The sequence below is a fragment of the Puma concolor genome, chromosome B4 (genome assembly GCF_028749965.1).
Source record: "Puma concolor isolate L17-30 chromosome B4, mPumCon1.1.hap2, whole genome shotgun sequence".
NCBI classification, from domain to species: Eukaryota; Metazoa; Chordata; class Mammalia; order Carnivora; family Felidae; genus Puma; species Puma concolor.
In genome coordinates this window covers 62,263,457-62,289,507 of record NC_141673.1, presented here as the reverse complement: position 1 = coordinate 62,289,507, position 26,051 = coordinate 62,263,457, and the positions used below count along the sequence as shown (strand labels likewise).

The 26,051-nt window shown below is 42.8% G+C and overlaps 1 protein-coding gene across 5 annotated transcripts in view; it reads right to left on the bottom strand.

Moving 5' to 3' along the window:
* Positions 1-4,361: 4,361 nt before the first annotated feature.
* CBX5 (chromobox 5) overlaps positions 4,362-26,051 on the bottom strand; it is a 44,985-nt gene continuing 23,295 nt past the window's right edge. Inside the window, exons 1-6 of one of the 5 annotated variants that reach the window (XM_086713190.1) lie at positions 25,196-25,216; positions 23,476-23,550; positions 23,031-23,209; positions 17,564-17,750; positions 14,434-14,534; positions 4,362-12,766 (exon numbers count right to left, since the gene is read on the bottom strand). In XM_086713190.1, coding sequence (XP_086569316.1) covers positions 12,616-12,766; positions 14,434-14,534; positions 17,564-17,750; positions 23,031-23,167 — 576 coding nt within the window. In that variant the 5' untranslated portion in view covers positions 23,168-23,209; positions 23,476-23,550; positions 25,196-25,216 and the 3' untranslated portion in view covers positions 4,362-12,615. Of the gene's footprint in view, positions 12,767-14,433; positions 14,535-17,563; positions 17,751-23,030; positions 23,210-23,475; positions 23,551-24,954; positions 25,155-25,195; positions 25,324-26,051 lie in introns of those variants that run through there. The other 4 variants (XM_086713193.1, XM_086713191.1, XM_086713192.1 and 1 more) reach the window with 4 other exon arrangements.

The window sequence follows — 26,051 nt, the reverse complement described above, 5'->3', positions numbered from 1 at the left end:
CTTGGACCCAGTGGGGTTTCATAGATTCACATGAGCACAGTGTATTTTTTGAATTCTCATAGACACACAGAACTACCATTTCTTTGGGAGGAAGGGGGAGCTGTGTGCCCCAGCTCCTCTTCGGAGACAGCAATAGCTACTCAGTTCTGAGGAGTTTCTAAGGCACATTAGGGTTCCCCCCTCTGCGGCCCATGAGACACCTGTACTGCCAACCCCCAGTCTCCCCTCCCCCATACACGGTCCCCCTCATACACTTCCTGAGACCACTTGAAGCGGGATTGGGGATTGAGGGAAGGAAATATCAAGATTCCAGGCCCTCCACCCCCCACAGCACGGTAGAAATGAAAGCCCTTCAGCATTGCTGCCAAAGGGCCTCCTGAAGTGATCAAAATATATTTTAGGTTTTCAGGGCACTCATCCAGTTCAGAGCAAAGACTATTCTAACTCAGAACACATGAGGGTAAATGCTAAGTTGATTCATTGCCCAGAGCTCTTCAGAAGTGAAGTGCCAGCCGTCTGTGTCTGGGTGAAGAAGACATTTTGCCTGGAGCAGAGAACGCGGCCTTGCAGGCCCCTCGGTAAGCTTGCACACCCCTCGCATCTGGGTTCTGGCACACACACGCCCCCCGCGCCCCCCCCACCCCAGCGTCTGTTCCTCCAAGCCCCTCATCCCCCACCCTTTCTCATTTCATTCCACTCTCCCAGTTTCTCACGGGGACAACCTTGTATCTCCTTCTCTCCCTCTTCCGTGTCCTCTAACCGAGCAATGTTGTCCCTAGCCACACCTGACCCAGCTCCTTAATCCAAACTGGAAAGCCTCTTCTCTGCCTTGAGTGAAAAAAGCAAGGTGGGTGTGAATACACTCGATCACTCACTCTCCCTCACTTCCCTCTATCAGCAGGCTGGGCCTGCCTTTTAGGGGTGGTGGAGAGAATCAGGGAAATGGTTTCTACCTGCCCCCGTGATCCCTTAGGTTGATGAGTGGGGCAACAATGGAAGGAAGTTTTTATTCCTATGTTGAAAGGCAGGAAAAATTCAGACAGAAACAAGGAAGGATCCAGTTGGTTTAGCCGGACTGCAACCTGGTCTCCAATCACCTCGAGGAGGGTTATGAAATTACCAAGTGATTATCTTAACATTTTTAACAGAAAATTACCACACAGAGAACAGACTCCGTTTTTGTGGGGATGACAAGGGTCTCTCTCACATACAAAATCATGAACAACCCAATTAAAAATAGGAACTGCTTGTCAAGGTTAAGAGTCCCTGTTTTAGACATCATTGCTGAGAGAAATCAGGAGGGTTGAGGATGGAGAGATGCTTCAGTCCCCAAGAAGAGAAGGACTCCCCTTCCCCCCACCTGCAAAGTGGAAGAGGGGGAAAAAAATCCGTATTTTACTTTCTCTCTCAATTTCTTCCTGTGAGCTTTCTTATTAGCTGTGTATTCCTAGAGACAGGGAAATAAAAATGGGGAGAGGAGAAAAGGGAAGAACAGTAACTGAGAAAGGACAATGAGCGGGAGAAGAAGGAAGAAGGAAGAAGGGCAGAGAAAAGATGGAAAGAAGGGGCATCCTCTGTATCCTGGTCTCAAAGCAGGAGAGGTTTTTCCCACCCTTCACAGCACCTTTGAGAAGCAAGTAGGCCAGACTTGCTCTCTCCTGGGAGCATCGTGGCGGCTCTGTCCCCTCTACCTCCCAGGTCCCTGTGCAGATAAGACCAGAAAGGTGAGAAGGGAACTAGGGGAAGCGGGGCACATGACAGAGGACAAAGGTGCTGTCAGGCCCAGGTCTCTGGAAGTTGAAACGTAAGGCAGCAGAAGGTTCCGATGTTGGGCAGAGGGATCAGGGGGAACAGGCGGCAGAGAGGTGCTGCATGGTTGTTGGAAACAGAAGGAAGGAACGGTCCATCCTGGGCGCACACAGCATAGGCAAGGGCTTCAGTTCATCTGTCCTCCTCTCCAGAGCTGCAGATCTCACCTGCCCCCGCCCCCGCCCCCACCCTCGCTGCAGACCTAGAAGCTGAATTTTCTCGCTGTAGCCAGCAGCTAACGGCCCCGGCTGGCTTCCTTCCCCAGAAAACAGCAGCAGCAGGAAGGGGGAAGAAAGGAAGGAGTGCAGTGATAATCCCAAACCTTTGCATCTCAGCAGCCCCCAAATTTATAAGCCAGCCCAATTCTCAGCCTCTCTTCCTCTCTCCCTGGCTCATAACCAAATGATCACACAAGGCTTTTCTGAGAAAAGGCATGAGGTATCGCCTCTCCCCATCTGGGAGGGAGCATCACATTATACACAGAAAGAGATGCACCTGTTTCCAGAGGTGGCATGGGGTAGAAAGAGCTCATAAAGAGTCCCAGATTGTTGCAAGAAAGATAATAATTTGATGGGGTTGAAATTAAATGTCCAAATTGAGGCTGCTTATGAAATTTAAACGGGGTGGGGAGAACATGGGGTGGGGGGACCAGAAATGAGAAGGAAAAAGACAAAGAAAGAGAAAAACACACACGATACAGTAGACAAAGGGGAGAAACCATAAAAAACACAGACACACAAATAAAGACAGAAGCTGAGAGAGGAGGGAGCCGGCACCTGGAAAGCAAGATGTTACAGCTGCAGAGGGGGTGGGGGAAGTAGGAGAGCAGAGGCAGGGAAAGAGGAAACAAAGGCCGAGGAGCCAAGGACCAGACCTTTCCCCTCCCACGCCTTCAGCCGGTCCCCAACTGTAAGCAGGAGGGTTCAAGAGGTTTCTCACTTGGTCTTTACCTGCCCCCCATCTCTGCCAGAGTAAGAATCCCCAGTGCCTGTATGGCACGCTCACCACACCAGCTGGCCCCAGCTTTTGCCTTGTGCCCCCACCCTCCTCCACGGGTCACTTGGGTAGCAGCTTGGCATGTCCTCAGGATGTAATGGGTTCCCCTCTTGCACATGCTCACGTGCAGCAGCCCTCGACAACCGGGGCTCCCGCTCCCCTCCAAAGGTAGAGGCTGCCAGGGGGCCCCGCTTCCTCTAACAGACCACGTGCACTCAGCAACCCACCTAAGCACAGACCCCCCACACTCGGTCCTCCGCGTTCCCCCGGCTGTCAGTGCCGCATCGATCTCACTAGCTCCGCAGCTCTTTAGGGGAGACAAAGGGGGAGGCAAAACAGCCCGGCTCCGGGCTTGCCCAGCACACGGAGAGGCAACATTCCTGGGAGAAGAGTTATGAGCAATGATGAGCTCATCTGAATGAGGGCCATGCGGGCGTACCCCCTGACACACTGGAGGGAAACAAAAAGCAAGACGCAGTTGTTTAGGAGCGGGGGCGCGGGCGTCCAAACCCTGGAGCCGCGCCTTCTGCGGGCCCTGGGCAGAGACAAAGTGGCGCGAGGGTGCGGGAGCTGCTAGGAAAGGGAAGGAAGGGGGCAAGCAGTCCCAGGCTTCGGAGGTGGGAAATAAATAATGTCCAGAAGGGGCTGGCTCTGAAGTGGACCAAATGGCTCTCCTGTCCCATGTTTATGGGGTCATGGACCATTAAACCAGCCAACCTACAGATGTCTTCATAAGACTTTACGAGATTAGGCTGGGGAGACCCTATAACTCAGCAGCAAGAAGGGAAAACGAGAGGGAAGAATTGCAGATAAGAGATGTGGAAACGAGGCCTCAGCCTTCGGGGGCGGGGGGCGGTTGCAGTTCAGTGGGAGGAGGTCTGGCTTCTGGAACCCCTCTGGCTTCCTCACCCTACTTCGGTGAGAGTTTCTGCCTGTCTCCATTAGAATGAAAAGCGCATCAGGCTTTTACTAATTAATAATTATAAACTATTATTTAACATACTTTCCTCCTAATCCAACTTCCAGTTGCTACCTACCCCCACCCCACCACGTTCCTGACCCACAATCAGGTCCTCAGAGAAACAGTTTCTTTGGCACTTGTGAAGCATATCAGAAAAGATAATAAAATAGCTATATTTACAAGCTCACGCACATTGGGATTTTCAAGCCTGATTTAGATGGTCAGTATGGTTTTCCACAAATTTTCATAACCAGGAGCGGACTCTTCTGGGGGTCCCTGGGAGGCTGAAGGCTAATATTTACTCTCTGGGCCACTAGCATAGCGCTGAGTGCATCCAGAGACCAGGAAGGCAGTCTCAACAGGTTATTAGGGAATAGAATAGGGAACAGGATACATGGTCTCTTATTCCCTCAGGCTTGCGCCACCCTGTGGCGATTTGCAGAAAGTCAGAGACCAACAATCCTCAGGAAAAAAGCCCTTGTTCTGAAGTCTCGCAGCTCTTTCGGAAAGACATTTGTGACAACTAGTTGACATTCCAGGGCCCAAGTTAAGGAAGGGTGTCAGACCCGCATCTTCAAAACCACCACTCAGGATCCATATTTGAAAAGCAACCATTTATTAGAACCAATACAAGAGTATGAAAAGAGGGAAAAGAGGGTGGAAGAGGGGGAGAGAATGAGGTCTGCATCAATGTCAGTTGTGGAAACACATAAATTGCCTACTTTTAAACATTTACATTTAAAAGGCGAACATATATATATATCACTTATCCTAAAAAAATAAAAAAAATGAAAAGCAGACATGTTTGGCTGAACTAAAACCAAGAAACACAACCAAAACTCCCCCACAAACCAAAAAGATCCATAGAGAATTCAACTTCCCATTTTTCCACTTAGAAATCTGGCTACCAAGTGTGATGTGTTTTGTGACTCAGGATGGGACAGAGTGCGGAAAGAAGCCCAGCCTCTTGAGTCTCTCGGATCCCATCCTGTGAGAAAGGGCAAGGGCTGCTGGGCCACGGGTGAGTCAACTCCTGGCTACTTGGCAGGAGGCAGGAGGTCAGACTGCGCTCTCCACCCTCCAGAACTCCACAGAACCACCTGGTGCCGCCAGCGCTGAGTGAACAAAGTCCACAGAGCGCGGAGAACCGGAATGTGACTGCAGCAAGGGGCCAGGACCTTGTGCTTTTCCATGGGTTACACATCTAGGGCCAAGGAGAGGGGAAAGGAGAAAGAGCCCTGTGGGGAAGAGCTGGCTGAGCCCACATCTGGGCAAGTAGAAATAGTGTCCGTTTTCCCAAACCGGAGGAAAAAGAGGTCAAGGTCAGATTCAGACTGTGGACACTGAGAAAAAGAGGACAAATGAGTACAGTAAGTTGGATGAAGCTTTAAGGAGTATCACTGCCTCATTCTGAGTGTTAAAAATGTATCTCTAGACAAAAACTTTCCCACAGTGGCTCTTTTGGTAGGGGATGGACAAAGTGGTTATGTTTATTGAACCAGCTGGTTCCTATGGAGAGGCGAGGGTGCAGTGATTCCATTCAGGGGGCAATAAAATCAACGCTATAAATTCAGCCCACTGTGTTCATTTTGCTCCTGAGACAGCTGGAGTCTGCTCCAATCCCATGGGGAACAGGACCTTAACACCCAACCTGCAGAAACAAGCAATAGCGTCCCTGCCTCGTGGTTCCCTAATCCAATACTCTTGGGTATGGAACAGCCTCTCTTCGTGGATGCAAGACATAGAAAATACTAAGTGCCTTCCCCCATGACATCCTAAGTCTGGACTATTAAGACTCCAACATTCACAAAAACACTGTCAACATCTGAACTAGCAGCTTTGATGAGGGGTGGGGGTGGGGGGCAGAGAACTTGCCGAGGTCACTGGCAGTTCCAACCTTGGGACAGCTCAGTGAGGACTAAAGCCCGTGTCAGGCCTAGACTTTAGACTTCGGCTCAAGGCATCCTCCAGCGAGGACCCTACGGTACTCTACCAACTTTGATTTACAATGCCTCACAACACCCCTGTGAGGTAGGTCAGTATCATTAACCCCATTTGACAGATGGGGAACTGAGGCATTGGAAGGAGTGACTTGCCCAAGGTCAGCCATTATGAATCAGTTGAGGAGGTTGGCACACGTAGTCAGCATCCACTCAATTCTTGTTCCACTCCCCAGGGCATTTTACTTCTTAGGGCGCACTTGCAAGCAAAGGAAGTCAGCAGGTATACCTTACACTGCAAACTAGATGATCTCCATCAACCCACAAGTATTAACAGAGGGCCTATTCTTTATCTGGCATAACACAAGGAAGCTTGGAGACACAAACTGCTTCTGAAAGTCACGTGTTAATGGATATTCTGCAAATAAAATTCCATTTCAAGCATTAAGGGCATGAATTCTTTCATAAAGAAATATTCACTTTATCGTTAAGAGGTGAAGGACTAAGTCACGCTGATTTCTCAGAGTTCTGTGTGAGAACCCCTACTCCTAAATCCTGAAATTCAAGAACAAAACCTCATTTAAACGAGAACCTTGTCCCCAGCGGTGATCTTGATCGTGCGTGGAATTGCAAGGTTGGGAGGGGAGGGGGTGGGGGGCAAGATTAGCAACAATAGTGCCGGTGGCAGCAGCAGTCCCTATGGGATGAGGCAGGAGGCAGGGATCCTTCTGCTGCCACTGTCCTTCCCCTCAATGGCCACAAGGCATCTTTCCAACTTTCTGTCCCAGCCCAACCTCAGGAGTTGCAGTATCTTCATGAATGGCTCTCAAAATTAAGGATATGAATGGTGACCCCTAGTTTTCCATTCAGGGAGAAGGGATGAAGTGTTCTCTAGAACTACTTGTAAGACTCTCGTAATATTCTTTAAAATCCTGACAGGGGCCTAACTTTTTGACAAAAGAAAGCTAAAAGGAAAAGCACTTTCCCCCCTCCTTTGGACTACGGCTGGACTCTGGTAGTAATGATTATGACCCTTGTCCTAAAACTAGGGGGAAAAAAAACTAAATACACAGTCAGTCCTAGCTTTGAATCAAATCCTAAAGCTACTGGAAACTGCAAAACACGGACTTGAGCCCTAAAAGTGCTGTGACACAATTAAACTCTATCTTCTCGGGTCTCCTTAAAGAATCTCCAGGCAGGAAGCCCCTCTTTTCCTCTGTGCCCCCACTCACAGTAACCAGAGTAGCTGGACTCTTAACATACCTCAGAAGCTCAAAGAATGATTTGCCAACACACATGGTATAATGTCCACCAGGGTTACTCTAATGCCAGGAAGGACTGACCATCCCAAGATCTAAATATACACCTTTTTTTACTCCTGACCAACACTGGACAAGCCCAGGTGATGGTAATATTCAAGACTGATGAAAATGACAATGACAGTTCAGGTTCAGTCTGTTTGGAATTCCTCAAAAAGTGTGATGAACTGGCCACTGGCGCCTAGATCAACTGTGAGGTCATACTTGTCAATGCCAGGGGACACAGACAGCTCTAGCGCGCGCGCACGCTCGCTCTCTCTCACTCACACACAAACAGACTGGCAAGATAAAAAGTTCATTGCATTCAATTTAGCCTAATTTCTTGATAATAGTTTCCTATTAGATTTTCCGATTAATACTGATGGCTCTTACCTAGGCTGTGATAATTAGGTTTTGATCTATTGTGACATTAATGATCACAATCAGTTGACTTTGAAATTGTCTTAATTAATGGCTCTTCCCTCCTCAGCTGCCTCCAGTGCAGGTTCTATCCCCTCTCCCCACCGCCGTGTTTTAACTCTTTCTTACTGATCCCAGAGACAAATAGCAGTGGAGGATCACTTCCCATAAACCAAGATTTTAAGCTATTTTAAAACATTTCTCTGACAGAAGAACAATACGAGATGACGAAATGAGGATCCGGATGAAAAGGCAAGAGAATGTGCTGTCAAGGCATAGAAAAAACTCCATGTTAGAAAACCACCAAAGTCAAGCATGATGTTATAGAGTGGCAATGACAAGTTGAAGTCACTCTAAAAAGACAAGATGAGGTAGTTTACAATTCAAGAAATCCAGCACAAGCACAAAGAAATTAGAATTGTCTTTATGAAGCTATCCAAAGAACCTGCACATTGTAATTTTCCAGAACAGTTACTCTTCATTCCTGGGAATTCTACCAAAGTTTAGTCAATTCTCAGTTACCCAGGCAGCGAAAAGTATCTTTTTCTTGTGGTTATACGGTTCAGAATGGAGAATTTTCTTATGGTTAAACTGGTTCTTAACAGGGCTAGGCCTCACCCTCGACTTCCCTAGATTAATTATATCCGAAACTTCAGGGTATGTGCATTTCCAGGACAGAAATCACCACCCTGTAGTGTTAAATAAAACTACACTGCACAGAATACATAGCTCACATGTTAGATGTGCCCCAAGCCTTCTCTGTGGCTAATCTCTTGTCACTGAAAAGTATGTCCTTGTTTCAGAGTTAAAGCCAACCTCACGTTAATTCTTCCAAAAGGGATGAGAAAATGAAAAAGGTGTTAGCAACTCTGATGGCAATAAGTGTTACAGAACCCACAATAATGTCACCAACACTGAACTGGATATGCAACACAGATAATACGCTTTCCACACACAAGGATTCACTAGATCTTAAGAAATACTTTGGCAAAGAGCCTAAAACAGGGATCAAAATGAGGGGTTCTCAATCCCCACTCACCTGTTTTCTCTCTCAGCGACAGCATTTCTAACCAACCTTCAGTTATCCTTATCTTCTGAAATAAAGCAAGTCCTTGTTGTAGTCCATCTATGGCCAGTTAGCTCAGTTCATCCAAGGTCACAGGTCTTTTCCACATATGAATCAACTGTCACCCTCCTACTGCCCCCAAGTCAGAAATGTGTCCCCATTTATGGTATTTATTACACTGAACTATTCACAATCAGTTCATCCCACATCAGCATCAAGGTTAAGGCCAGAGACTGCGTCTTCTTGAACTTTGTACCCCCCCAAGGCCAAAAAATGCTTGTTGAATAAAAAGAATGTTGACGTACACTCAGGTGGCTGGAATATGGACAGTTCAATACAAATCCACTATTATTAATTGGGTGGGGACACTGATTTCTAAGCATATACTCCTGGATGCAACGCTGGTAATCTCTGTTTTTGAAAACGTAACTGTTACGATTAGCGGTAAAGCCAGCATCAAACTCGAATACACTGGATCCAGACCATTCCTCTCTCCACCCTGCCACAGGTATGCTCACCTGGCGGTTCGATTACAAAGGTACAGATCGCAACAGTGTGATTTTTACTCTAAGAATCTAAACCAAAAGGATGGAATCATGGTGCAAAATGAGCTTTTCCTTTGACCTCATTTGTGAGAAACAAATTCCACATTTCAAATCTGATGACATAACCCTTCCTGGGGTTCTCACGGCATTGCGAAGTAGTATTTTAGGCCCTCAAATTCAAACCCTAAGGGCAAAAACTGCTCCCCAGCCCAGACACAAGATAGATCCCTCTGACCCCTGACCGTTTAGGTGAGCTGGACTAAATGCCAACCCAACAGAATCACAAGATGAAAATCCCAAGCACCTTCCCAAAGGCCCTAGGATCTGACCTGAACAGATGGAAAATGGCCTCCAGGAGGCCAGCTACAGAACAGAAATGAAGACAGTTAAGAATAACCTAACTGCCCAAGCTATGGAAACAGGACTAATCTTTCATCACCAATCAAAAGCAGTTCACACATATGGCTGTAAGACAGCCAAGGACCACCTAGACTTGTGAGCATCAAGGAACACCACCGGCTCAAATGCTCCCTTGAGCAGATGAAAACTGGACTGCAGAGGGAAAATGATACGGCCCTCTCCAGGTTAAAAATGGGTGCTTCCATCAGGACCGATGTTCCTAACAGCTAATCCTAACATGAGGGCATTGGCCCAGAGCTCAGGGCTCAGAAAAGCAGCTACCCTGACCTTGGTAAACTCTGCTGGGCAAGACTCTGCTACTTTCTGTGGAAAGGAAGGTCCTTGAATGTTGATTACAAGAAGAAATTCAGCATCAGAAAGAGGTTTTGAAAGAAGACTAAACACAGGAAAAACATATTTCGAGTACCTGAGACCTAGATGTTTAGGAGTGCTTAGCCCATGGCTACTAACTCTTCTGAGGAGAAAGCCCCATGAAAACAGGTTTCCTTTGAGACTGCAATTCTGCAAGGGCCAGCACAGCTACTCAGCACTAACAAATGCCGGGGGCACAGGCGGGCATCTGGTTTCCTTTCTGTTGAGGGCTGAAATCAATACTGGCCCCTGGCTCCCTACATTCCTACCGAAGCAGCTGTGGGTAGTCAGGGAAAACAACAAAAATCGTGCTGGCAGCACTCAGTACAAGACCATGATTCAATAAACTGTGAACAGAAAACATGGAGTGAAGAGTAAGGTTTTAAAGGGCTGATGAGTTGTAGATGATACTTCGTTGTTAAAAGAAAACCAGGTTTTGATGAGTACCTTAAATATTACCTATAACCACGGCAACCACATGCCCCAGGTTTCTCAGGACCAATCTCAGCACAAAATAATTCCATGGTGTTCTTTGTCCAATGCTAGGTCTTGGTCTTAAAAATACCGTCACTGTAGTTTACAGGCCCACTGCTCCTGGGAGGCACACTGGCTACATGGATAAGAGGTGATTTTCTCCACCTGCAAATCAACAGACCCAGATCACCTCCTGAGGGGCTCTGGCCTACTTTTGTCTTATTCTTGTCTACCCTAATTGATATTCTTGGCTCTTTGTAGGACAAATTTGTTTCCTGACCATCCTTTCTTTCTTTTAGATGCCCATCAGATTAAGTACTAAGCAATTATCTAGCACTTGATCTAGACCTTGAATTCTTTCAGAGTAAAGAAAGATGGAGATAAAAACTCCTACCCACTTGAGCTATGGGTTAGGAGTTCTCACCCAATCACATTACCATTCAGAAGGATTTTCCTGGATGACTTAAACCAAAAGCTTCATTGTTCCAGTCTGTCATGTCACTGCAGCAACAGCTGTCTTCTCAACTGTGCAGTATAATTTTTGACATAATTTATACAAGCACACAGAATTCAATCAGCAGCTGAGCAGGAAAGCAATGGTAACAAATGCTATGAATGGGTATATGATTTGCATATTATTCAGCTCATCTGTGGACTGGAGCAATCTATCCATTCCCCCGATTACTCTGAATCATCTAGAAATGGCTGAATGCTCCTGGCCAGACAGCTACATGTTTTAAAAATCAAAAGCAACAACAAAAACAACCTCAATGGCTGGTGAACTCTAGAGTTAAGGCTATTTCAAGCATTTATTCTTAATTCCTCAGCTTTGGACTGGGACACAGATGCTCATAACCCTGCTATTTCCTTACTTTTAGTCTTGTTTCTCTAGCCACCCTCCCCCCCCCCCAACTGAAAGAAAATGGTTAAAGAGAATTAGGGCATTTCTTGGGGCACAAAGGCAGAAGGATATGGTAATAATCTCTCAATATAATGGCAAAGCAGGAGGAAGCCAAAAGTGAAATCTTTTGCTGAGTAGGGACAGAAGGTTGTGCCAGCATGCTAATGCCAGGGCCTGTCACTCTAAGGTGATAGTCTTCCACAGAAATGCATTTTTAAAAATAAGATACAACAAAGAGTTTGAGGGTGGAAAAAGGGAAGAGTATTATAATACTTTGGGGACTCTTGGTGGCAAATCCAGGAGTCAACAAAGCAGGAAATTTAGGACTATAAACACTATGAATATTTAAAATTTGATGTTGTGGCCGATGGCTCCCCTCCAAGAATTCCCCACTGAAAATAATGGTATGGAGGGGACACTTGGGTCCACGGAGAAGTGAGAGTCAGGTCTGAAGCCTCTTTGGTAACAGGAATGCTTTGGGAGGCCACAAAAGTTGGCAGGGCTGGAGGGTGCCTAGCACCTTGGCACAAGCAAGCACCAGGCAGTCACTCACACCTACATAAATATATAGTCCAAATGTGAGGGATGGAAGGAAATAATACATATATACCATATGTGATAATAAAGACAATTATATCCTACCCCATCATCCTCATGTACTAATAGCTAAAAATCTCCACAGTTAATATTCTTGTCATTGTATGACCGACTACACCACCTTGCAGAAGTAGAATCAAGGATTGATAAGAAACAAGGCCAAAAGTCCTGGAGCTAAGAGTGCCTTGACAAATTTGAGTGTAAAATTTCAAGTCCTCCAAAGGATGGAGCTATTCTGGGAGGATGAGTGGGGATGAACAACAGAGGGTGGCCCAGAAGACCACACCAGGAACCCTGTATTCTACTGGGTAGAGCTGAATGAGGTTGGGAAAGCCCCAACAGGTAGGCAGTTGCTATTGGCTTTTTAAAAAGATGGGAACATCTTTTCCATCCCAACATCTCAAAACAAAAGCTAGCTGGTCATCAACATGTTCTAAGAACCAAAGCAAGAAACCAAAATTCATCATCATTATAACAAAATCCCCCAATCTAAAAAGCAACTAACCCTGAAAAGATCAAGACTCTAAGATGTTTAAAAAGTTAAAACTCATCTTGAGGTCACAGGGGAGCAGAAGGAAGAGATCAGGGCAAAGGAAAAAATTGTGGGAATTACACACAGTATGTAAATGCCTGGTCTTCACAGAGAGACACTTATCATGAATCAGACCATCAGTTATGTTACAAGAGAACCAATACCAACATTTCTCCTGTGGAGCACAGTGATAAGCACATTTTTTATGGATGTGTTTAGGATAGAACAGGGTGGGCAGAAGGGAGAGGAGGCAGGGAGGTGAATGTATTATATACAAAGAGAAATGACAGAGACCACCCCCTCCTTTAGCTCTTTGCTGTTTCTTTCTCTTTGTTTTCCGCGTCCTCAGGATAGGCATGCCACGTCAGTCTCTCTTCATAAAATGCTATCACAATCTGTGGACATTTTACATTAGCTTCTTTTGCAAGAACCAGGTCTGCTTCATCTGTGTCTTTCCTGGAGAGAGAGAATATGAGACTTAGAAGGAGAGGAAGTAAGAATGAGAGATAATCTATCTAAACCAAGGTTTATGTTGTTATATGGATTTAACGGACTTGATTTCCTCTCCATCTTGATTTCAAGGTGAGAAGGACCCTAACAGCTCAATATTTTCAAGGAGAAATTCAAGTAAATAAAAATTACCAGGGAGTATCATTTAACTACCACATCAGACAGAAACAGAAGTCTTCAGCTAGAACTCAGATGAAAAACAGAAGGCTTAATCAAAAGGCTGAAAATGAAATTATATAAATTTCGCTCCTGTAATTCTGATTTGTGTGTATGAGCATGTGAGTGAACACACGATCAAACCTACATTCAGTCCTATTGATTATGCACAGATTGATCAACCCAGTTTCTGGATCATCTGAGTGAAAAGGTCTTAACCTTCCTCATCTTGTGGCCTTTTAAACACTCATTGTCCTTTTGGAGAGAACTATGGATTGGAATAATAAGAAAACAGAAATTTAAGTCAGCAACAGTACTTATACAAGGGAGAATAAAGGAGAATGTAAAATTTAGTCACTAAAATGAAATGTAGGAATTAACTGCAAATTTCAATTATCCAAGTTTACAAAGGCTCTACTACCATGTAGGACAGAAAAACACAGCAAGTCTTAACCAGGATTCCAAATCAAGAAAAAAAATATTTTAAGTTAAAATTCCACCGACACTTGAGCAAAGACAACTACCTCCTTTTCTAGAAAACGGAGATATTTAATTCATAGCGGTAAGTATTACAGATGAAAAGAGGAGGGGAAAACACACAGCTCAGAGCAGATACTCAAATTTGGACTGCGGTGGGGAAAAAAAGCTAGTTAATATGTGAATGTAAATCGTGTAACGCATATGGCTGAGTGGGAAAAGCAGTCAATACAGCTCCTTACTTCTGACAGAGTATAATGATTCTTCAAATCTAGGCTTCTGGGTAATTTACCAGCAAAATTTCGATCAGATAAAATATTAAACCTTTTGATTCTACAACTTTTAAGGTAAATTAGCTTCCTCAGCAGCAATGCAGCATGAAGCCTCTATTTAGAGACCAAGCTTAAATCACAAGCCCAGAATACTTGGAAACAGAGAGGTGGTGAGGGCCACACCATAAATCACCCTGTCTTTAAGAAACCAAATTGAGGGGAAGTAACTACACTTTCCTCTAAGAGACATTCCCTCCACCGGATGAAATAACTTATGCTTTGGCTAGTATTAGTCTTAAAGCTTTTTGTTGAGATTATTTTTCTCTTTTAGACATCATTCAGTTGTTTTGATCCTCAGTGATGGCAGAAAGCCTCACTCAACTCCCATCTCATGGCCACAGGCTCATGGTCTGATGGTAAATGATTCAGAACTGTGTAAATAAATGGTTAGGTCATGTCTATAGGGTTCCTACCTAAAGCTACCTTAGGTATTGGGGCTAATGTAATTTGGCTTAATACCAAAGCTTGGGAATATCTTAAATTCATTCTCAATCATAATTCCCGTTAATACTAATAGGTGATATGAGCCAAAGATCTTTGACAATCAAAACTCTTCGTTGGGAAATACCCGGTCTTCCCTATCTTCCATACAAACTCAAGTCACTGGCAAAGAAACACAATTGTACACTGAGGCCCAATCTCTCTCACCATTTCATTAGGAACATTAAATCGCCACAGGAATCTGTCGCCCCAATGATCTTTTCTGGTTCCAGTCCTCTCTCAAAGCCCCGAGCGATATCATTGCTCTGCTATAAATAGAAGATAAAGAAAGTTTACAGCTTGGAGAAGAGTAAAAAAAAAAACCCTGTTTCTCAGCTCAACAAAGCACAACCTAAGTTCATTTTGTCACCAATTCAAAGAATTCTTAGAACTTAAGAAATACAATAGTGGGCCAGCCAGTGACAGTGATGCTAAGAGGTATTTTTGTAAGAAGATGCAGTTGTCTTTCTAATACTCCTTCACAGGATTAGGAAATGGCCCCCAAAACTCTTTCATATCCCGTAAGACATCCTGAAATCATCATCTAGGAACTCATCTAACCCTGTAATCAAACCTCCTTGATATTATGAATTGACTACCCCTACAATGCTGCTTCCAAGATGATAAACAAGTCCATGCTTACCTGAACTAAACCCTTTTTCGCTTTATAAACTTCAAATATACCACCTCTTAATTTTTTAGACATTTAGTTTAACAGTGACCGATATTTCTAATACTTTTTTTCTTTAACATAGTCCTCTATATGTATGAAAGAACAGCAGTAAGAATGATTCAAGGCAGTACCATAAAACAGCAAATTTCTTTCAGAGCTCACATACTGCAATACCCACATGCTTGGAGAAGAGGGCCTGGTCTATGCCCATCCCCTCCTGAAGGAGAGAACAGAACTGTTCATTAGAGAACAGAACTGGACAGTGATTTAAAACAAACTGATCATTTTCTAGATTACTCAAACTTGGCCAAAATGTAATCATGCAATCAAGACAAGAGTACACCCGACTCAAGGGTGATGGCACTGGTTGCGAGCAAAATGGTGAAAATTTAGACAAACCAGGTAATTTTAAAAACCTTATTATAGAAAATAATGCAAACTTATCTAGTGGCAACATAAAAAAGATTTAGAAAGACTGCCCAAATGAACTAAATCTCTGATGTCTGATTTTCATAATAAAATCTCTTTGATCTGACATTCACCCTGCTTTTTTCTGAGATACAAAGTATTCAGGATCCAGGTGGTCCCCAAAGATACCAGAACCCACACTGGGAAGGAAATTCCATGCACGGATCAGGGGAGATACTGACTCAAAAACACAGCCTCTTTTGGGGGCGCTTAAGGGGAGGAGGTTCCCAGATGTGCACACAGCTGCTCACAGCTGGAATGCTGGCGCACGAACTGAGTCGTAAATCATAGCTGGCGGCTGAAAACAGTTTGCCACATAGGGAGGGAAGGGAAGAAAAATGTTCAAGCTGCTGAAAAGGAGCCGAGGCGAGGAAAATGCTAAAATCATCACACAGGCAGTAATCTTAAATCAGGCATAATGCCGACTAACAAATTTCTTCTGCAGTGGTCTAAAGAAAGAAACGTAATCCCCTCCTGTATCTTTAAAACATACAATCACCTATCTTTCTGGCTGCCTACCTGACAGCCGGGAGCACTGCTGAGAACGCTGTCAGGGGCCCCAGATGAACATCACAATGTAAGGGACGTGTGGGGGTTGTTTTCAAGGTCAGTGGCATCAGAACCTGGCCTCGGAAGACAACTCTCTATGCTGGCCAGTAGGTCTAAGCCAGATTGTTCCTTTCAAAAGGACAGAAACCTTATGTTGAGGAAAAACAAACTATATGGCACAAATGGCTAGTCACAAGTCTTACACTGTGCCATTTGGTCTCTTTACTTACCTAGAAAATGAATCAAATGACAAAAAAACAGAATACAAAGGACTAATAAAAAAGGAAAAAAAAAAAAAAAAAAGAACCAAGTCTTAGCTCCTTAGAGAAGGGAAGGCATTCTCAAATCCTCATCAGTACACTATACCATAATGATATACACCCCTCACCAGAATAGTTTTAAAAAATAAGGTTGTAAAAAATAAAATTAATCAGGGAAACAAATAAGGAGACAAACACAAACCCAGAGTCCACTTTCACTTGTAGCTTCCAATCTTTTACTCTTATTTTCAATTCTTTTGGAATGCTGATCTCCCCTTTTCTCTATCACTTATATATAGGTCCTTGATGCCTAGGGGTCTGACCCACAGAAATCTAAATGTAATTGGTCTGGGGTGCATCTTGGGTACTGGATCTTTTCTTTTTTTAAGCGCCCACCCCCCCCACCCCCCGGTGATTCTAATATGCAGCCAGGGCTGAGAACTAATGTTCTAGAAAAATGGGTACCAAGTAGAATGAAGATAAATAGAGACGCTTATGGCAGTGATGCTGAAGATTGAGAAGTGGACTTATGCTTTTATTAAACGTTAAGGGTATGATACATCCTTCAACACAAAAGGCTTCATAACCTTGAAATAAACGAGTGGAAGCTGGTGGGGTGTGTGTGTATGTATGTGTGTGTACACAGATAGATGAAAAAAGAGAGGTAAGAACAGTGCTTATGCTAGTTATTTGAGAGCTGAAGATCAGAAGGATTAAAGCAACTGAATCAACCAATATTTCATAAACACACTTTCTAAACTGAACAATAAAAAGATTCAAGAGATGAAAATTAATTTATTTGGAATATGTAGAATAAGATCAAAAGAGAAAATACCCATGCCACTGAACTGTACACTTTAAAATAGTTAACTGTATGTTATGCGAATTACACCTCAATTTTAAAAAGCAAGAGAATATAAAAGTTTGAAAGTAAGTGCTACCTTTGGAACAAAAGGAAAAAAGTAAAGTAGTAAACATTTTAAAGCCCTTTTTTGTAGACTTAAAAATGTCAAGTCCCTCCCCATCTAAGATAACCTAGCTGCCTTACTCGTGGAAAAGACAGAGAGTGGCTGCCTGTTTTAGAGGGATTTAATTTTGCCACCTTAATACAATTCAGTGAAACGCATACAGTATTACATTTCTCACTCAGCCAGGAGGGGGCGCTGTAGTCAATAAACATATCTCCCTGGAAGCTCTTTTGTTCAACAAATTACCTTGCAGACCATCCTTAGAAAAGAAACAACCATAATAAGGCTGGGGGGGAGGGGGGGCGGGGGCGGGGCGGCAGGGGGAGGGTGGGCGAGTGGCAAAACAATTGTTTGTGGGGAAAAGGGAAAAGGAAGCTTACCTCTCTCTTTTTTTTGGATTTGATATCATCAGCATTGTTCGAGAAATTGGATTTCCTCTTGTTACTTTCTGACTTCTCCCTGGGTTTGTTATTTTCACCCTCCTTCATCTTCTTATACTTTTTCATAAACTCAGAAATTAGCTCAGGGCAATCCAAATTTTTCTCAGGTTCCCAAGTATTGTGCTCCCTGGGCACAAAGAATGGAAAGAAAAAGAAAAAAAAAAAAGGAAAGAATGAGGGGGAAAAAAATCGAATGCTTTCTTAAAGACAAGTAGGCAAAACGAAAAAAAAACCTATACTTAAAAGAGATAATAAATTTGATCCCAGGATCTATCCAAGAGAAATGAAAAAATATATCCACAAAGAAACTTGCACACAATTACTTATAGCAGCATTTTAATAGCCAAAGACAGAAAACAATTCAAATGTCCATCAACTTGTGAACGGATGAATAAATGCGGTATATCTACACATAATACTATTCAGCAACAAAAGAAACGCAATACTAATTAATACATGCCACAATATGAAAGAACCTCAAAAATAATAAGCTGAAAGAAACCAGATGCAAAAGGCTATATATTATTGGATTCCATTTATATGAAATGTCCACTAAAGACACATTTAGAGACAAAAAGCAGACCAGTAGTTCCTCGGGGCTGAGGTTTGGGATTAACTACAAATGAGTTCAAGGGCATCTGGGGAGATTATGGAAATTCTAAAAGTTGAGTGTGGTAATTAATAGTGGCTACACAACTCTATGAATTTACTAAAATTTGTTGAATTGTACATTTTCAATGAATGAATTTTATGGTATGTAAATTATACCTCAATAAAGCTTTTAAAAACTCAAACATGAATTCTGCTTCTAAGTGGCAAAATGTGATTTCATACCTATGAGAATCCTAAGGAATAACATAGTAAGACCTGCACCCCCAGTTTACACTATCTAACTTTACTAACTTTACTTATTTTGAAGAAATATCAACAATTATTGAAGGACTGAAAATAATTATTAAGAAAAAAGGTAGTGACAGCTTCAATCATTAGAATATAGGCAAATGGTAGGAAGACAACTCAGAAGTGGGATTTGGAATGTATTATTCAATGCTATGGATTCAAGACTACTGTTACTAGTCAAAATGCATTTTTATATTAATAAAAAAACCCAAACTGAATAAATGAGTTTAATTAAACTTGGATCATGGGAGTCCCATTAAGGGAAAAACAAACAGTTATTATTCACAAAGTTGTTCTATGTATTCCTGGCATGGGTTTTGGAAAACCAAACTACCAACTGCATCAGAAGCTTATGGAATCAAAGCATGAAATGTACCTACATGGGAAAAACCAGACCAGGCATCCTTTTCACTCCTAGCCAGTGGCAGAAGTTCTTTTGGTTAACAGAGTATTACTAGTTTATATTAAAGTACACCTAAAAATGTATTTTAGTTGTAGGATGATTAATGATTATATGTGAATGAAAACGATTTAAAATGTAGAAAATGATTTCTACAATCCTTTCACTGACTTGGGAAAAAATTATTTAATGTATGCACTATCATTTTAAATATTGTTTTTTAAATAAGGTGTCTTTAGATGGGCATGGTTTGAACACATGCCAGAATAACTTGACTTAAATAAGCAGAATAATGGAAAAATCTGGTATTTACTCTAGATTTAAATAACCTTCTGCAAAAAGAGCTTGAGAATAAGACAAAATGTATTTCAAAATCATCTGAGCTAAAACTAGAAAAGACTCTCCTTCATAGCTCTTCTTTCAGCAAAAAACAAAAAACCACCTCATACAGTAACTTTCCCCCAAATCCACAAACCATATAGCTTACTATCCCAGAAGAAATTAAGACACCAAAAGCAAGAGGCATGCCAACACTGTGACACAAGCAGGCAGACATGGGGGGATAGGACAGAGTCTCTACTGACAGCAAGGCAAGCCGGTCCTATAATGCTGTAATAGGTTTACCTCTTCTCCTACCATATTAGTATTGCTGCTTCTACATCAACCAATTTTCCCCCACAAGACAGCATGATATAATTTAAAAAGAGCCTGGGCCATCAGGGCCAAGAAATCGGATACTGGATCCTTGTGCCAGCACTTAACCAGTGCCAGATGCTTACACTATCTTCGGCAAATAACTTCGCTAACTTCCTCATCTGTAAACTGAAAATACTTCCAAAGGCTGTTATGAGAATTAAAGAGAACACATGAAGTAAAATCTGACCGTTGCCTAACAAGCAGTAGGTACTTAATTATAGACAATGCTGAAGTGGGCAAAATTTGTTCATCTTTAATGAAATCCTGGGCATTTCTGAGAAAGTAAGGACAATTGCTTTAATCCATCTACCTCAAACTGTCTTCCCCCCTTTAATCTATGTAAGCTACCAGTAACTCAAATACACATATAGTTTCAAGTACCTTTAAAACGACCAAGAGTTTCCAATGGTGATTCACTGGGCCCAATAAACACCCTTAAAATCTTTCAGTGTTATTTTCTTTAAAGTTTATTCACTTATTTAAGTAATCTCTATACCCAATGTGTGGCTCAAACTCAGGACCCCAAGAATAAGAGTCGCACACTCCACTAAATGAGCCAGCCAGGCACCCCTCCGTATTATTTTAATTCCTATTCCTTGGTCTGTCCAACTTGTATTTCTCATCTCTAAAGGATGCTGTGATACCATTCCTCTTCAGAAATATGAAGGGCATATTCTCATTGCTGTGCTACCTGTGGTGCTGTGTGCTAGAGATGCTAAGCATCCTGTAGTGCACGAGCTGTCCCACCTAAAATGCCAAAAGTGCTCCAAATGAGAAATGTTGACTTACGTACGAAATAACCTTAAGTATGTTCTATAGGCTCCTGATTCAGACCTTTGTCCAAAGACACTGTCAAAACTTCAACCTTTTTAGTATCTTGAAGCCCTACACTTTAATGTTAAGATGTTTGGTATGATAACAATTAGCCACAAGCGGCTTCTGAACGCTTGAAATGTGACTAGTCTGAACAGAGATGTGCTATAAAATATACATCAGGTTTTTAAGACAGCATAAAAAACAATGTATGATATTTTAATCTTTAGACTGATTAATGTTGAAATAGCATTTTGATACACTGTTAGATAAATTATTAAAATTAATTTCACTTTTTCGTTCTTCCAAGATTTCATTTAAATTCAAGTTAGTTAACATGTAATATAGTATTGGTTTTAGGAGTAGAATTTAGTGAATTTCACTCTTCTTTAATGTGGCCACCAAAAAATTTAAAATTACACATGTGGCTTGCATTAGATTTCTATTGGACAGCCACTCCAAGAAGCCTACATCACTTTCTATCAGTTCACTGGGGTTCTGAGAAATCCATTCTTTGTTATCAGGCATCCTCGGAAGGGAATTAATCAGAAATTGAGGCAAAATGTCTAACGATTACACAGCCTCACATACTTCACCTTTCAAGCTACCTCTTCTGTGCTTCAATATATGTCTAGTTCTATTTCTTGCAAAGAATAATCTCCTTTAGCACTTCAGCATAAAGCCAGATACTTCCTAACAGACATTCCAATCAATACCTCAGTATCACTTGTTTTGTTTGTAATGTTTATTTATTTTGAGAGAGAGACAGAGAGAGAGAGAGAGAGAGAGAGAGAGAGAGAGAGAGAGAGAAAGTGTGAGCAGGGGAAGGGCAGAGAGAGAGGGAGAGAGAAAATTCCAAGCAGGCTCCACAGTCAGAGTGAAGCCTGACACAGAGCTCAATCTCATGACCATGAGATCATGACCTGAGCCAAAATCAAGAGTCAGATGCTTAACTGAGCCACCCAGGTGCCCCACTTCGGTATCATTCTTAAAGCCATGGATTAAAGGGGAGCCTGGGTGGCTCAGTCGGTTGAGTATCTGACTTCGGCTGAGGTCATGGGCTCAGGTCACGATCTCACAGCTCGTGAGTTCCAGCCCCGCGTCCGGCTCTGTGCTGACAGCTCAGAGCCTGGAGCCTGCTTCGGATTCTGTGTCTCCCTCTCTCTGCCCCTAACCCACTCGCATTCTGTCTTTGTCTCTCTCAAAAATAAATAAACATTAAAAAAAAAAAAAAAAAAGGGCAGGGATGGGGGGGTGATAGGTTCAGGTCTTAAAAAAAAAAAAAAAAAACACAAAAACACAAAACAAAACAAACCCCCAAAAACCAAGACTGATAAAGTATATTATTAATTGCAGAAACTAGGGCAATGTGTATCTGAGTGTTCACTCCATTTCTTTTGCTTCAGCTGTACATTTTAAATTAAAACAAAAAAGGGCGCCCGAGTGGCTCAGTTGGTTGAGCATCCGACTTCAGCTCAGGTCATGATTTCGTGGTCTGTGAGTTTGAGCCCTACATCGGGCTCTGTGCTGACAGCTCAGAACCTGGAACCTGCTTCAGATTCTGTGCCTCCCTCTTCTCTGCCCCTCCCCCGCTCATGCTCGGTCTCTCTCTGTCAAAAATAAATAAACATTAAAAAAAAAAATTTTTTTTTAAATGAAATTAAAACAAAAATAAATATTGGCCCACGTGGGGGGAAATGTGGCCTCAGACTTAAGTTTCCCATTAAAATAAATCCTTCATCCTAGGTCACTTCTGAGATTCAAGGATCATTTTGAAAAACTAGGCTATGGGGTGGACATCTTCTGCTTAAACATATATATTTTAGATTAGCTATATTCAAAAGAATAGTAACAGTAACAATTTTTAGTTATTTATTTTTTAATGTTTATTTTTGAAAGAGGGCATGAGTGCGGGGGGGGGGAAGAAAGTGAGTGTGATTGTGTCCCAAGCGGGCCCCACACTATCAGTGCAGAGTCCAACTCCAGGCTTGAACCCACAAACTGTGAGACCATGACCTGAGCCAAAATCAACAGTCGGATGCTTAACTGACTTGAGCCACCAAGGCACCCCAGTTTATACTTTAAAAAGAAAAAAGAAAGAAAGATTTTATTTTTAAATAATCTCTGCACCCAACATGAGGTTCAAATTCACAATCCTCAGATCAAGAGTCACGTGCTGTACCAACTGATCCAGCCTGGCACCCCAGTAACAGTTTATAGTTACACTGAACTTACCTGTCAGGCTCTACATCTACCCAACATCTCTATGACAAGTACTATTTCCTATTCTATTGAAGAGGAAAAAGAATAAGGAACTAAAACCAAGGTCACCCAGCTCTTAAGTTGGGGAGCAAGAATCTGGACCCAGGGGATCTGGCTCCACATCTACGCACCTAATTCACCATACTGTCTCTCAAAAGCATTATCACTAGAACCCCAGCTCCAAGGGAGAGACTTCTGTTTCGTTTACTGCTGTGTCTTCTGACTCTTAGGAGTGCAGGTGGAGAGAAGAAAAGACAAAGATGGTGGTGGCTCATGGGGAAAGAAACCAAAGGTATCCACCCGATAGAGTCCGAAGGCCTAAAAGAAGGCACTTACTCAGAAAAGCCTTTCCACTTCAGTAGATATTCCACTTGCCCCTTAACTACACGCCTGTCTAGCACCTTCTCCACGACATACTCCTCCTCATCCTCTGAAGAAGAACTGTCAGCTGTCCGCTTGGTTTTCTTGCCCATGTCGCAAGCTGTTCCACCTGAAGGACTAAGGCCACCGGGTTCCTGCAAATAGGAAGGACAAAATGGTCAGAATCCATACAAGGAGTTATAACTCTGTCACTGCTTGGGGCACCTAGGTGGCTCAGTCAGTTAAGCATCCGACTCTTGATTTGGCTCAGGTCATAATCTCACAGTTTGGGAAACTGAGCCCCACATCAGTTTGGGTTTCTGTCTCCCTCTCCCTCTCTCTGCCCCTCCCCCGCTCACTCACTTTCTCTCTAAATAAATAAATACACTAAAAAATTTAAAAAAACAAAAACAAAAAAAACCTTTGTCTCTTCTTGATGGAATGCAGGGAGTACTGTACCCCTCTCCTGGGTCTTGAAGCATTCTACAGATGATTCCTAAGAATATAAGTAAAAACTGGGTGAATCCCCACTTTCCCAACCATAACTTTCTCTTCAGCTTACAAGACCAAAATCATTATTAGACACAACTGTCTAACTCCTCTATTTTCAGATTCCAAAAGACAAGCGGTATGGTATGTTACTCCTGTAACTGTTTACAACCCAGGATCTCAAAGAAATGCGGAAAACCATCAGCTTAAAAGAGGGATAGAATTAAAACCTTTCCCTACAAGGTGAGTAAGTTTCTTTATAAAAATGAAAAAAGAAAAGCCACAAATTGTAAGCCTTCCTCTGCTCTAAGGATCCTGACTAGCCTCTTAGCAGCACACAAAAAAGGCTTGGTCAGGCATCTTTCACCACTGTCTTCGGTGACCTGGTACATCTCTCCCTTAAACAAATTGAGCTTGTCCCTACATACTATCCATCAGCTTACAAAAGCAAGGCTGGCATCTCAGACACAGCAAGCCTCCTTCTTCATTTGGGGATGGGAGAAAGGTAGGGAGAAAAAGAAAATTTTATTCCATAAAATAGAAATTAGTTACTGGATTGTTCAGTAATTCTTAAGGCTCAACTAATCCAAATAGTTAAGGAGGTACCTCTCTTAACTGGAGTTGACCATGGGCCAAAGGAAGAAGAGGAGGAAAAAGAACTCTGGCCCCAGACTCACATCAACACGAAGCCTCAAAACACAGAGGAACCATTCATAGGCCCAAGGAAAGCTGAAGCAAGGCAACACAAATGGAAATTGAGTTAAGCTCAGAAAAATGCACAACTAGGGGGTACTCAACACAGAATCTAGTTTTTTAAGTTCCCATGTTGTTGTTTCCATAATCATTTTTAAGAATTCTTCTTTAACCATGTTAAATGATGCCTACAGCCTGGATTATAGAGTAGCAGGAACTCCATTTTTCTTTTCCTGCAATCTTAAAAGATTTTTCTTCACCACTTTCTAAAAATATTTCCATCCTGACTAGAAGAGGACTCCCAGGAACAAGGAAGGCCACTACTAATCCCAGAATTTTGTTCAAGTCAAGTAGCATAAAAAGTTGCATTTATCAATTTGCCTCAAGTTAGCAACATTTAAGGAATTATTCCAAGAACATCTAATTGGAAACCACGTCTCCAGAACCTATTAGCAATAGGGCTGCCCACCCAAAAAATTGTACCCATTACTGCCCTGTAATAAAACTAAGTTTTTATTAAAGTCCTTTATTTGGAAGAGGAGGTGGCAGGGGGAGAAATGTAGACAGGAGTTTCAAAATAATTTTTCCATGAATTTAGAAGAGAGTCCTAAGCTTTAAGAAAAAAAAATCTTATTTAAAATAAAAACAGCCTCCGACCTCACCAGAGACAGGAAATGTCATATTCCAGGGAGAGTACCCCACCCCCACCCCCACTCACCTTGGAATTTCCGGGAGCTGAGCAGTTTAGGTCAGAGCGCTGGGGTTAAAACCAGCCCCGGGTTAGATGCATGCAGTTAAGCATTGTGGCTATGGCCTCCCATGCCTCACGAGGAAAAACAAGGATTTACATATGTGTTCTTCAGTTTGAGGGAGGAAAGAGGAAAATCTCCCTTTATACCTTCATGCAGAAGAGGAGCCCCAAAGGTAGAAGATGAATGGGGGTTCCCTCCTTTACCTACCGGATCGCCCCAGTTCTTTCTTTCCCTCTGGGCTAACAGGAGGGGCCTCCCCTCCCAGGTCTGGGGCTTGGCGGGCTGGCAGCTCCCCCGCCCCCACCCAGCTGCCTGGGAGCCACTGCGCAGCTGTCCCAGCCCGTTGCCATGGCAACTGGCAGCAGTACTAGACTAAGGGGGGGGGGAGCAAACGGAAAAGTTAAAAGGCTTAACTTTCCTTTTCTGTGAAGACTGGGTGGAGAAGTTGGAAGGTACTCCCTTGGCCTCAAAGCTAAGGCATTCAGAGCTCAAGGGAATCGGTTCTTGGGTTTTAAACCCAAAACTTGTACTTATTCCTCTAAGAGCACTGGGAATTAATCAATAGCATTTTAAGATCATCTAACAGGATTATAGCTCAAATGGAAGGGGGAGGGGAAAGGCTAGGTCCTTGTACAACGGGAATCAGTTCAAACCACCCACCCCAACCCAGCCCAGAAGCACTTTAAACAAGGCCTTTTCTACCATCTGTCACTGAACAGTTAATTAAAATTGCTTGGGGGATGCGGGGGGGGGGGGGGGGGGATAGCAGGAAAGGGGGAGAAAGGAAGTATTTCAAGACACTATACAACTTTCCTTCTTTGGGAGAATACTAGATACAGAAAAAGAATCCAGACACTTGAAGCATTACCAAAGAACCTATCAACTGACACTATAGGTAGAAAAAGATTTAATCATTCAGTAGTTTTTAAAAAGGGAGTAGTTTAAAAGTCCATCCTCACCATCGTTAAAACCATTTTCATTAGTTGTTCTTATAACGTTATGAAACAAATTTTCGAATAATTATGACCCACCCAAAGCATTAATATATAATAATTTAAAACCC